Source organism: Elephantulus edwardii, unplaced genomic scaffold (assembly GCF_000299155.1).
Source record: "Elephantulus edwardii isolate Elephantulus edwardi_28Jun2011 unplaced genomic scaffold, EleEdw1.0 scaffold00339, whole genome shotgun sequence".
NCBI classification, from domain to species: domain Eukaryota; kingdom Metazoa; phylum Chordata; class Mammalia; order Macroscelidea; family Macroscelididae; genus Elephantulus; species Elephantulus edwardii.
The window spans coordinates 1,452,290-1,466,773 of NW_006400089.1; the positions used below are offsets into that span (position 1 = coordinate 1,452,290).

Genomic DNA, 14,484 nt, shown 5'->3' on the forward strand with positions numbered 1-14,484 from the left:
CCAGTCACTGAATCAATCCACCTCATAGAGGGCCTTCCCCTCCTGCTCTGTCCCTCCACCTTCCCAAGCATGATGTCCTTCTCCAAGGACTGGTCTCTCTTCACAACATGTCCAAAGTATGTTAGATGGAGCCTCAGAATCCTTGCCTCCAAGGAGCCACCTGGTTTAACCCTTTCCAGGATGAATCTGTTTGCTTTCCTAGCAGTCCATGGTACTCTCAATACTCTTCCCCAGCACCACAGCTCAAAGGCATCAATATAATAAGAATAACAGCTATGAATTATACTGGCAAAAAGTATTAAAATATGCTGAAAATATGCTGAATAATATTTTTTCAGCACTTCAATATGACTCAGCCTCAAAAATGAAACTATCACAGAGAACGTATTTACTTTTATATTTTTTTAATTAGTAAAATCCACTCATTTTGTGTTTATGTGGCAAATCTGAACCACTTTGAAGGTTCCTTCGCACTCCCAAATTTTTACCCTATGGGTGCTGTGTGATCTAAAGGGAATAAGAAAACTCAAGGTAATCATGACCTGCAGACTTGACTTCCCACATAGCTGATTTTATGTGGAATTTCCTGGGCTGCCATGAACCCTGAATCGATATAAACAGGTATATTTTGGGTGACCCCAATTACTGAGGATTTTCAGTTTCACACATGACAAAGTTTCAGAAACTGCATGCTGAAAATGAAGAAAAGATCAAATTAATGCCTTCAAAAGAATTCTGTCTGTAAGGGATTGAACTTTGTCCTCCAAAACAAAATCTTGAAATCAAGCTCCTGCACTAATAAGTTTGACTCTTTAGGTGAACACATTTTCCTTGAAGATGTTACATGTTATAATAACGAATCACGATGGATCCAAATCCTAATCCTTTCTGTGTGGCATTTTATAAAATAAATTTATCCTTTATGGAAATAGCCCCAAATGTAGGGGAAAGCCAGACACTATGTCATGAGGAAAGTAGATAGATCTGTAAGTGGCAAAGGAATGCCAAAGATTGCCAGCAGCCACCCAAAACTAAAGAAGCAAGGAACAGTTGTTCTTTTAAAGATTCCAGATATAATGAATGGGGCTGAGACCCTGGGCTGTGTGTGGAGGGTGAGTGAAAGAGAGAGGACATCTCTGGAGCCAAATGTAAAATACTATATGACCCCATGCAATCAAATGAGAAACCCTTTAAGTTATATCAATTTCTAACACTGTTTCAGGCTAGGATTTTTCTAACCACCGGACAAAAATAAAGTTACATAAAACAGTTGTGTTCACATGGTTCAAAATGCCTTCTATATCTCTTCAGTTACTTCTTATGACTAATAAAAAGTAAGCTTCAGGGATTTTATAATAGTTGGCATCCATTTTCATTGGGTGGTGGTGGTTGGTGTTGACTGCCATCGAGTTGAGCAAGACTTACAGCGACCCTATGGAAAAAAAGGTCTGAATTCTTTCTATAACTATTGTCATTTATCAAAGTTCATAGAGTTTCCAGAGGCATGTTGTTTAGGAAGTGGATGCCACTCCTGTTTTTCATCTTAGTATTAAACATTTCTCGTCTTCCTCTGAGTTTTCTCTCTGCCTCTGACCAGCTTATGTTGCATCATCATTCTTACTCTTTTAGAAATAGAGACTACCAAACTTCATTGTATCGAAGAAAATAAATAGTTAAGGACTGAAAAACTGACTACATAGTGATGTGATAGCCTATGAGGAGAAATTTGCATACATATTTGACTGTTCTATGCATTAAAATCTACTTAAGTATCTTTGTAAGACTTCAGATAGGTGTTGCTTAACTCAAGGTTCTATCAGAACTATTTTCACATGCCACTTTCCACCTAGCAACCCCAACAAATCCCTCTGAGTGATGGAGCTCACTAACACCTTTTCCCAGGGGTTCTCATTACCTGGAGCTCAAATGTTTGAACAGTAGTTTCTTGTTTGTTATATACAAACTGGCCTAGAAAAATTTCTTCTCCTTTACATTCTTTTGAGACACCCTAAAAGAAAACAAGGTGCATGGAAATGAGTACATGCTTGATTAAAATAATTGAAGGTATGTTGCTTATTCAAGTAGCAACAATTTCACCAATTATCTTTTCATGTCCATCAAGAATACAGTACAATGGTAGATGGTGGTTTTGTGGTTAGGTACTGTCAAGTCAAGTATGACTCATAGTGACCCAATGAACAACAGGACTGAACCCTGTCCTTTCCTGTGCCTTCTCACAATCTTTGACATATTCCAGCTGACTATATCAGTTACTGTGTCAATCCCCTGGTTGATGGTCTTTCTCTCCTGAGGACCATCTTTTCACCTTCCCAACCATGATGTACTTCTACAAGGAATAACTTCTCCTAGCCCAAAGTATGTGAGATAAAACTTTGCCACCCTTATCTGTAAGGAGTACTCTGACTGCACTTTTTCTAGCACTAATCTGTTTGTTCTTTTGGCAGTCCATGGGATATTCAGTACTTTTCTCCAGCACCCCAGTTCAAAGGCATACAATTATTCTTCTGTCTTTCATTGTTCAGCTCTCAGATTCATAGCAAATGATGGGAAAAGACCATGGTCAGAAACAAACACACCTTAGTCCTCAAATTAACATTGTTACTCCTCAATAATTTTTGGTACATCCCTAACTACAGTCTTTCCAAGTACAATACTCCTGATCTCCTGACTGCTGGTACCAAGTGTATTGATTATGGGTCCAAGTGAGATGAAAACATTGACAGGCTCAATCTTTTATCCAGAAATCATAATTTTGCTTATTGGCCTAGTAATTAGAAAGTTTATTTTCTGGACATTGATATACAGTCCATAGTGAAAGCTGCAGTCTTTGATCTTCTGCAGTTAAGTACTTCAAGTTCTCCACAGTTTCAACAAATAGGGCTGTGTCATCTGCATACCGAAAGTTATTGATTAATCTTCCTCCAATACCAAAACTCTTAATTCGGGAATGGGCACAGGCTAATCACAGGGCTGACATATAAGAGAAGGCAAATCTCACCATCAACTCCAGCCTATTAACTATATCTACAACTGGGCATACTTTCAATTGTGTTGAGTAGAAAATGTTTGATTCAGGGCAATTGAATGTATGCCCAACTTGTTCTTATGTTTTCTAAAATGAAATATATTTAACCTAATTGACAAATATTTATCATGCAAGTAACTTTCTCCCCCAAATTAAGCTTTTGTTGATTGTAGCATTTCTGAAAGAAATAGTAATATTTGGGTGCAATTTTCACCTATTGCTTTTAATACTTCTGCTTCATATTCCAAGATGGAATATTTTTGAAGGGAGAATGCACTAGTGGAAATTATTTTTTTAATCTAGTTTATTGCTATTGTTGTTACGTGCCATTGACTTGGAACCAATCATACCTGACCCTCCAGCAAGTTTTCAGAGCCAGTAAATCACAGTGGAGGGTAATGCCCATCTTTCTCCAGTGCAGCTGCTGGTAGATTTAAACCACTTGCCTTTGTGGAGAGTGCAACTCCTTATACACTAGGTCACCAGAGTTTTTTAGTTTATTGCTAGGTAATTAAAACTATGGTAACAAAAAATAAAGTTCATTAAATAACCAATTTTCTGAGGAAAATATTAATTATTATACCATAATTTTATTTTTAAAATTTGATACATTACTGAGCAAGAAGACAGAATTTGCAGCTGTGTTGAGATGCTGGCACTTTCCTGAGCCTTTGGCTCAGGCAGAAATAAGCTGCCACCTCAATCAGTCCTTGAGAGGGAACACATTGCTCAGGACATAAGTATGTATACAGAATGGGGAGCCTAATTGTTGAGAATATTCCCCTCTCATGGGCCTTTTTCTGCCCCAAATGGAATACCAACCATCCCAATTAGCCCTGGGAAAGGGGAGATGTACAGGACCTTAGTAACTACTTAAACTTGAGGGCTGCATTGTTGGGATCTTTTCACCTTCCTGGGCAATTTCCATGAGCACTGTATCCTGGACAGCACTCCTGGGACTTTGCGTACTCCTAGGGGAAACCTTTACCTCCTATCAAACTACAGGACCGGACAAACAAGCTGGCTTATTACAGCTGGACAGAGGGAAAGATCGCAGCTCCCTGTCCTTCAAAGAATAACAAGATAGAAAGCTTGCCAAAAGAGACAAATAAGAGATCTGCTGGTAGAAAATCACTCAGGAAGACTACAATTGGGAAACTCAACCAGAGACAGCACTTTAAGAATGAAACTTATAAATCGCATCAAAACAATAAGGAACTGTCAAAAACCTAAAGAGACAGAATAAAAGCTATCTTATACATACCAAAAAAAATTTCACATGTCAAGAAAGCAGCAGGTAACAATGAAAGAACTTTTTTTCCAAAGGAAAAAAGTGAACTAGGGGCTGGAGGGACAGGGAGGAAAATGTGCAACACTGAATGAATGGAAATCCAAGTTCTTTATAAACTTTCATTAAAAAGAAAAAAAAAGCATAAGGCAACTTCAAATATTATGAATGAACAAACAAAAGCATTCTCTTAAAAACGCAAAACAGATTGCAGATCAAATGAATTCTCCAGAGACTTTGAAGAGGAAAAAAATATAACAACATGGAATTACATGAATAGCTACTGAAGAAGTTACACTACAAGGAAGAAACAATTGAAACCATAAATAAAGAGGTACAAGAATTTTTAAAAAATTTATCACAAGAAAGAGAGAGTACAACCAATGTAGTACTGGGAATAACATGAAATGCAATAATAATAATTATAGTAATAATAATGAAAATGCAATCAGACTATATTCCCAAAATGGTAGAATCTTTCAATAGTCTGAAAGTCAAACAAAACAAAACCAAAAAAACAAAAACAGAATAGAAGATATGGGAACAGAGAGTCACTGAGCTAGAACCCAGAGCCTCAATGGGACCGTAATTAGAAAGAAAAACAGAAGACAGAAGGTAAATGAAGAAAATATTAGAATCATGTGGGATAAAATCAAACAGAACAACATAAATATGATCAGGATTCCAAAACAGGGCAAGGGGTAAATGCTAGGAAATAAAACTTCCTAGGTATCATGAAAAATGAGGAATTCCATATTCAAGAATCTCAGCAAACCTCAAACAGACTAGACTCCAAAAGAAAAACATCATAGTCAAATTCTCCAAAATAATAAATACAAATAAATTACTAAAAGCAGCACAAGAAAAAGAGTCAAATTCTAAGGAGAAATAATTAGATTAAGTTTTGATTTATCAGCAGAAATGGGGTGGATATGCAGAGACTGAAAGAAAACAATTGCCCACCAAGAATCTTGTAGCCAGCAAAGCTGTCCATCAAATATGAAGGAAATCATTAGGACAACAGGGTTTAATGGGAAGATGGAGGGGTAAAGTTGTTATTGTTGTTGTTATGTGCCGTCGAGATACCTTATAACTGTGGAAAGAACCGCTGGAGGGGTAAAGGGATAGGAAAAATTCAATAAGGACTAAAAAACCCCCACCAGTGATAATATGCATATGTCATTTGTAATTAGTTATATGAAATATATATGAATGATTGTATGAATCAATGTAAATGAAAAATTATAAATTCCATAATATGCATGAGTTAAACATAATAAATTATATAGGTAACTCAAGCCACCTATAGTTCATGTAGTCTGTGATGAAAAAGATGATATTTTTATTTCCATATTTTCAGCACTCAATTTTCATTTCATTCTGTTTCAAAATTTTCCAATGTAGAAGGTAAATGAAGAGAGGTAATACTTATAATTAAAATATTCTTGCCTGTAGTAGACACCTCTATGTTTTGTAAATAATGAGCAAATGTGTTCACTGAAACCATTAATGAATTCAACTAAGAGTGGAAAGATTGGAAGTTTATATTCACCCAGAGTCCTTGAAAGACAGGCCTAGTGATCTACATCTGAATAAAAAAAAAAAACACAACTATTGAAAAATCCTACACAGCACAGACCTACTCAGAGTGGATGTCAAGACAAATGGAGACAGATGGAAGTAGACAAATGGTAACTAACTCAATGGAACCCCCACAGGGTGAGGATGGCGTTTGGGGGTTGCAATAAGGATCTAAGTCAAAGGGTTGGTTTACAGTCATTTTGTTGTTGTTGCTGTTGTTGTTAGGTGCTGTCAAGTTGAATATGACTAATAGGAACTGTGTGAACAACAGATATGTATCCTGTCCTATCCTCTGCCATCTTCCCACTTCCTGACACACTAGAGCCCATTGCGGCAGACCATGTCAATCCACCTGGTTGAGGGTCTTCCTTTCCTTCACCAACCCTCCGCTCTTATAAACAACAGTCACTCTCCAAGGAATAGTCCCTCCTAGCAACATGCCCAAAGAATGTGAGGCGAAGCCAAAACCTCACATTCTTGCTTCCAAAGAGCACTTTAGCTGCATCCTCTCCAAGAAATATTTGTTTGCTCTTTTGGCCATCCATGGGATGTTCAGTGCTCTTTTCCAAAACCACCGCTCAAAGGCATACATTCTTATTCATTGTCTGTATGAGCCAAAGTTGGTCTTTCTATATTAACCCCAAATCCTAGCCTTGCCATACCAAATTAGCCCTAAAGGGGCATGTTGTTGTTGTTATGTGCCGTTGAGTCGCTTGTGACTCAGAGCGAGCCTACGTACAAGAGCCCTAAACCCTGCTCTATCCTGTGCCAACCTCACCATCTCTGACACACTTACTCCCACCACCCAATCACAGAATTGATCCAGCTCATTGAGGGTCTTCCTCTTCTGCGCCATCCCTCCACTCTCCCAAACATGATGTCCCTATGCAAAGACCTCTTTGCAACATGCCCAAAGTATGTCAGATGAAGCTTCAGAATTCTTGACTCCAAGGAGCAGCCCACCTTCACCCTCTCCAGGACAAACTTGTTTGTTCTCCTAGCAGTCCATGGTATATTCAACACTCTTCTCCAGCACTACAGCTCAAAGAAAGGTATCAATTTTCTTTCTATCATCCCTAGTCATTGTCCAACTCTCTGATGTATAGCACTCAATTGCGAAGACTATAGCCAGGATCAGGTGCACCTTAGTCTCCAGCCTGACATTGTTGTTCTTCAGTGCTCTGGAAAGATCCCTGACAGCTGACTTTCCCAATGCAATTTGTCTCTTGATTTCCTGGCTGCTGATACCAAGAGCCAAGCAAACTAAAACTGTTAACTATCTCTTCACCATCCATACTAATGCTGCCAATTGGTCCAGTGGTGAGATGTTAGGGAGGAGGGAGAGCCTCTGGTCAGGACAGATCACCTAAAATCCATATAAGTGCAAGCCTTTAATAACAGCCTTTAATACCGGGTAGAGAACGCTCCGCTATGTTTGGCCGTACTGGCTTGAGAAAGCTCGCCACCTGGAAAGATGGTTGCTGCACCTGTTGAGCTGGGAGTAGTCTGCAAGAGGCTGAGGTTCTCCTATCCAATCCACATGTCCCACATCTGTAAGCCCACCCTATCCTGTCTTCCTGTTTATACTTGCTTGTATATAAATACACTGCAGCCATCAATAAAATTGAGCTGGATTGACTCTATGATTGGCTCCTGGAGTGGTGTATCTCCATCGTGCTTACCCCCATCAGGGTATCACTGTTTGTTGCCAGCGAGTGGACAGCAACATATGGTGCCCAGAATAAGGACAGACCTGATGTAGTATAGGGTGAGTACCCTCTGTGCTCACTCTTGTCAAGTTTTCGGTGAGTATAGTCTGTGCTCACTCCTGTCAGGGATTGGGTGACTACTCCTTTGCATACTCACTCCATCAGGGATCGAGTGAGCACCCTTTTCTGAGCTCACTCCTGCCAGGAAATAGGGACCTGACATAGTCTTGGGGACCTGGCGTAGTCTTGGGGACCTGATTTAGGCTTAAACTTGACATAGGTGGAAAGGAAGGGATCTGGCATAGGACTACCTTTTTGAGTAAGCACCCTTTGCTTAGGTAAAAAAGCAAGGGAAAATTCTTTCTTCTTTCTTTTCTCTTCTTTCCACGCTTGCCCCTGTCAGGAAGCAGGGAACCTGATGCAGGTCCATCTTATCAAGCAAGTGCTCCCTTGTTTTAGCATGGGTAATTCAGCAAGCAATTTAAAAAATTCGGCAAGCAATTTGAAAGATCCTCAAGCAAAGTGTTTAATGTGTTTGTTAGAAAGTAGAGAGGTCAAAGGTACACAATCTCAAGCTTCCTCCTTTTGGACAACATTTGCTGATATCGCCCCTTTTATTACTGCTGCTCACATCTTCACAGTGCAAACCTGGGACCCTTTAGAGTAATGAAAGATGATTTTCACCCTGGGACCTACGACACCCTTTTCCAGCAGGAAGTAGCTAAATGCAGCAGTAGCAGCTGCACTGAATAATCTTTCTACCCTTACTGTCATTGGATCATCCTTCTCCCAAGAAACGCCAGAGGCTCTACACCAGAGACTTTTCCTTCTTTGAATTCATTTAAAAGAAAAAGGGAGGATATGTTGAGGAATTTGGGGGAGGGAAGGAGAGCCTCTGGCCAGGACAGATCGCCTAAGCTCTGAATAAGTGCAAGCTTCCCAGTGACCTTTAATACAGAGTACAGAAAGCTTCTCTGTGTTTGGCTGTACCGGCTTGAGAAAGCTCGACACCTGGGAAGATGGCTGCTGCATCTGTTAAGCTGGGAGTAGTCTGCACGAGGCTGAGGTTCTCCTATCCAATCCTCATGTCCCATGTCTGTAAGCGCACCCTATCCTGTCTTCCTGTTTACTTGCTTGTATATAAGTGCACTGCAGCCCTCAATAAAACTGAGCTGGATTGACTCTCTGATCCTCTCCTGGAGTGGTGTGTCTCCATCATGCTTAGGCCCATCATGGTGTTGCTGTTTTTTGCCAGCGAACAGACAGCAACAGTGAGAATCTTTGTTTTCTTGATGTTGAGCTTCAATTCATATTGAAGGCTGCAGTCCTTGACCCTCTGCAACAAGTGCTCCAGGTCCTCCTCAGTTTCAGCAAGCAGGGTTGTGTCATTTGCATAATGCAAGCTGTTGATGAATCTTCCACCAATCCTGGTGCCACATGCCTCTTCGTACAGCCCAGCATCCCGGATGATCTGTTCTGCATAGAGATTGAAAAGATATGGAGACAGAACACATCCCTGGCAGCCCCCTCCCTGATTTTGAACCATGTTGTGTCTCTTTGCTCTGTTCTGATGACTGCCTCTTAGTTCAAGAATTAGTTTAGCATAAGCACAATCAAATGTTTTGGGATTCCCATTTTTCTCAGAGTCAGCCATAGCTTGTGATCCACATAGTCCAAAGCCTTTGCATAGTAAATGAAGCACAGATAGACATTGCTCTGGAATTCTCTGCTTTCTGCCAAGATCCATCTAACATTAGCTATAATATCCCTAGTACCACAATCTCTTCTAAATGCAGCCTGCACGTCTGGCAGTTGTCTGTTGACATATTGCTCCAATCATTTTTGCATCATTTTCAGCAGAATCTTGCTTGCATGTGATATTAATGATATTGTTCAATAATTTCCACACTCTTGTTGGGTCACCTTTCTTTGGAATGCGAACAAGTATCGATCTCATCCAGTGGGCCAGCTGGCTGTCTAAAGTAAAAGTCTACACACTTGGTTTTTTTAAAAATAGCCCACAATGAAGGAGATGTGCCCAATATCTGCTAGCTTTTTTGTTATTGTTATTCACTGTGGGAACTGAATTGTTAATAGCTGACCCTTGAAAGAGTTTTCAGAACACGGGAGATTGCCCACCCTTCTCCAGTAGAGCAGTTGGTAGATTTGAACTGTATGCCTTTGGGATTGCAGCACAGCTTCTTACCAATAGGCTACCCTCTGGTTCTAAGAACCTCCAGATGAATCTGTTCTTCCAAGCTCTCTGACCAAAAGCCTTACTACAGGAAGGCATTGCATATGGTGCAAGTAGGTTTTTAAGTAGGTTTTCGCAGACATTTTCAAGCCCTTGTGTCTTTGCTGTTCTCTGTACTAACTGCCTCTGAAAGCCATCCTGCTGTAGGGGACTATGCCTGTATGCAGCTGTCAACAGAATAGCATGTTGTGTAATTTTTATGGCCCTATCTTTATCCTTGATCATTCCCAAATTCCCTTACACCCACTTCAAGGAGCAATTTGATGCCTGGTAGATCACTCTCATAGGCCCAGCAAAGGTCATTCTTCTTCCTTCCAGCTCTAGTGTAATCAATATTGGGAGTACCATACAATATAATGATGTAGGTCATACTCTATGCAAATTCCAAGTTCCATTACTTCTTTTCCTAAGAAGTTTCCAGAATGTGATCTGTCAATTAATGCTTCCTAATTTTATGAAACAACATATGAGCAAGAGCCTATGATGATGAAAGAAGACGTTCAGGCTGCTTTGAAGGAAATGGAAAAAAATAAGGCCCCAGGAATAGATGGTATACCAGTTCACATATTTCAGCTAACAGATGCTGCCCTGGACATGCTCACCAAGTTGTGCCAAAAAATCTGGAGAACAACCACTTGGCCAACTGACTGGAAGAGATCTTTGTTCCCATCCCAAAGAAAGGTGGCCCAACAGAGTGTTGAAACTATAGAACAATCTCACTTGATTTCACATGCAAGCAAGATTCTACTGAAGATTATCCAAAAACAATTAGAACAGCACATCAGCAGAGAATTGCCGGAAGTTCAGGTTGGGTTTCGAAGGGGTCATGGTACTAAGGATATTATAGCTGATGTTAGATGGATCTTAGCTGAAAGCAGGGAATACCAGAGGAATGTACATCTGTGTTTCATTGACTATGCAAAGGCATTTGACTGTGTGGATCATAACAAACTGTGGCTGACCCTGAAAAGAATGGGAATCCCAGAACACTTGATAATTCTAATGTGAAACCTATACTTGGACCAGGAGGCAGTCATCAGAACAGAGCAAGGGAATACTGCATGGTTCAAAATTGGGAAGGGTCTATGCCAGGGATGTGTCCCATCTCCATACCTTTTCAAACTGTATGCAGAACAGATCATCTGGGAGGCTGGGTTCTCTGAGGAGAAATGTGGGGTCAGGACTGGTGGACGATCTATCAACAATCTGCGTTATACAGATGACACAACCCTGCTTGCGGAAACTGAGGAGGACCTGAAGCACCTCCTGCAGAGGGTCAAAGACTGTAGCCTCCAATATGCACTGAGGCTCAATGTCAAGGAGACAAAGATTCTCACCACGGGACCAATTGGCAGCATCAGGATGGATGGCGAAGAGATTAAGATTGTTCACAGCTTTAGTTTGTTTGACTCCACAGTCAACACTCTTGGCACCAGTAGCCAGGAAATTAAAAGATGCATTGCTATGGAAAGGTCCGCTCTTAGGGACCTCTCCAAAGTCCTGAAGAGGAATGGTGTCTATTGGGAGACTAAGGTGCGTCTAATACAGGCCATGGTCTTTGCAATCACTTGTTATGCATCAGAGAGTTGGACAATGACCAAGGAGGATAGAAGGAGAATCGATGCCTTTGAGTTATGGTGCTGGAGAAGAGTATTGAGAGTACCATGGATTGCTAGGAAAACAAACAGATTCATCCCAGAAAGGGTTAAACTGGGTTGCTCTTTGGAGGCAAGGATTCTGAGGCTCCGTCTAACATAATTTGGACATGTTGTGACGAGAGACCGGTCCTTGGAGAAAGACATCATGCTTGGGATGGTGGAGGAACAGAGCAGGAGGGGAAGGCCCTCTATGAGGTGGATTGAGTCAGTGACTGAGATAATCAGGATGGGAGTGTCAGAGACAGTGCGATTGGCACAGGACAGAGCAGAGTTTAGGGCTGTTGTACACAGGGTTGCTATGAGTCGTAAGTGACTTGATGGCACATAACAACAACAACAACATAATATCTTCAGAGTTATAAGAAAATATATCATGCAGGAAATAAAAAAATATAGACTCTACAAAACAGTGTTTACAGAAACAAAAAAAAATAGTTCTTATCTCAAATTCATTACGTCAGACATAAATTGAACATGAGGAAAAATTACACTAAGAAATCTTGATAAATTTACATTAATCTTGATGGTGAGAATAATTTCACAATTAATAGCTTTGTATCAGGCCTACTTAGCATCCATCTAAATTGAAATAGAAATCTCCAAAAGAGAACTCTTAAAAAAGGAAAGAATTACTAATTTCAAGAATGTCCCCAAACTACAGGCAAAACAAATATAAGGTAAAAAAATTTGACCACACACTATATGACTTAATTCAGAACAGTATTATTCACATTGACTAGCATAAATAAAAGGTGCACAGTCTAGTCATTCCTCAGATGTTAAACACAGATTTACCATGTGATCCCACAATTCCATTTCAAGGTCTGTACCAAAGATAAAGGAAAGCATATATTCACACAAAAACTCGTGTACCAAGAAAACTATGCAAGGAGCATAAGGTTATTAGTAACAACAAAAAGAAAAAACTCAGAAATAAACCAAGTATTCACCAACTGATGAATAGATAAATAAAATGAGAGGATGTGTGTACAATAAACTTTTATTCAACAATATAAATTAATGAAGTTGCTGATTCGCATTGCAACCTGAATGAATCTTGAAAACATTATTCTAAGTTTTAAATGCATTCATAATAAGTTCTGCAATTATTTTCTTTTTTAAAATTGTACATATGTTTTTCCCTTGGAATATCTAAGTGACCGCTAATATCAAGAATGACAAAGGTCTCAATCATGAAGTTCACCACCACTTGACTATTGCAGAAGAAATAAATGGGCATTGATGATACCAAAGAGATAATAGCAGGGAAAAGTCACCAAAATGTGCACAACCACACCAGATGTTAGCTTTGCATGTGGATTTTGAATCTACTTTGATGGTAGCAAGGCTTTGGCAGGATCTGCAATTCCTGGGATTGTTTAAAAGAAAATGAGAGGACTAATGAGAAGAAAAGAACCTCAAGAAAACAATGCAAGAAACACAAGAACATAGTGAAGAAAGTAATGGGGCCTGCATGGCCAACAGTGTTATGGCAAAAAAAGGAATTAAGATACTACAGGACTCAATCTGTGATAATTAAGTGGTTCTTAAACAGCCTGATGGATTGACACAGTAACTGGAGTAATGGGGGTAGAGTCAATGAGACTCACACAGTGGTTTGTCAGAGTCAGTGAGATTGAGGTTCAGAGTCAAACCCAGGATAGCACAGATACACAGGGTTGCTATGAGTCACAGGCGACTCATGAGCACATAACAACAACAATATATTTGTAACTTTGATAAGTATCAAAAGAAATGGCCCACCATTCTGCTTTCAGATGAGTAAACAGAGGTCTGAGAAATTATCATCTCAAAATGATGTAAGAGTATAACTATACAGTTAAGATGAAAATTCAGCTCTTAAATCCTAGCCAACTACCTTCTATGACACCCTAGTCATAACCTATTATTAATGATATAAAAAGCTTCTCACATAGACAGAAAATTCCTTGGGTGCACTAGAGATGTTTCCTGAGGGAGAGACTTTCTCAGAGATGTGCTCCATGGTAACAGCAGTAGGGACTATCTTCTCCGCAAGCTTGATGAGGACATGACCCTGGGAGCCTGGAAAAGCCCAGCACTTCCCAGGATGAACATCTGGCTGCAAAGAAACAGAAAGTTAATTGTTACTAATACTTTCAATTCACTTTAAAAATACTGCTCATCAATCCCTATTAACTCCAGGTCTATCTTATGCCTAGTAATGTGAAGTCAATTTATGGAATACATACCAAACAAGAAAACTTTCATGACCCTGCTAAGCTTTTCTAAAAGATCCTCCTTTGTTCCTCCAGAATACGTTATGCTTCTATCAAGCAGAATTATTTATTATATGAGCGCCTTGATCTAACTAACATTTAACCTGTCAGAGAGTATGGTGATGGTGGTAATGGAGGTGGTAGGAGTGATAGTGTTGGTGATGGTATTGGTGATGGTGGTGGTGATGATGGTTGAGATTATGATGGTGATTTAAAGATGGTGGTGGTAAAGATAGTTGTGACAATAATAGTATCAATGTTGGCTGAAGTTGTAGATGAACATATGGATTACACCTTAAAATAAAGAAAAAAGGTCTTCACAACTGCATGATAAACATAATGATAAAAGAAGAGAATACTGAAGCTGTCCACAACTTCATTCTACTTGGGTTAATAATCAACACCCATGGTAACAGCAGTCAGAAATCAGAAGGTATTTTGCTTTGGGAAAATCTACTGTCAAAGACCTCTACATAGTGCAAAACAATGATGTCCATTTTCCCCCTATTCATTTTCTTATATTATTAGTTTGTTCACATACAATTTATTTAACACTACTCTTCATTTATATTGTACTTCACACAATCATTTTCATGCATTGTTGTTGTTGTTATGTGCTGTCGAGTCGCTTGCGACTCATAGCGACCCTGTGTACAAGAGCCCTAAACTCCGCTCTGTCCTGTGCCAATC

The 14,484-nt window shown here is 39.7% G+C and overlaps 1 protein-coding gene across 1 annotated transcript in view; it reads right to left on the minus strand.

Annotated features, from left to right (window-relative positions):
- Positions 1-572: 572 nt before the first annotated feature.
- Positions 573-14,484, minus strand: part of SUN3 (Sad1 and UNC84 domain containing 3) — a 93,890-nt gene continuing 79,978 nt past the window's right edge. The window contains exons 5-7 of the mRNA XM_006901617.1: positions 13,470-13,637; positions 1,916-2,008; positions 573-692 (exon numbers count right to left, since the gene is read on the minus strand). Of these exons, the coding sequence (XP_006901679.1) occupies positions 573-692; positions 1,916-2,008; positions 13,470-13,637 (381 nt within the window). The remainder of the gene's footprint in view (positions 693-1,915; positions 2,009-13,469; positions 13,638-14,484) is intronic.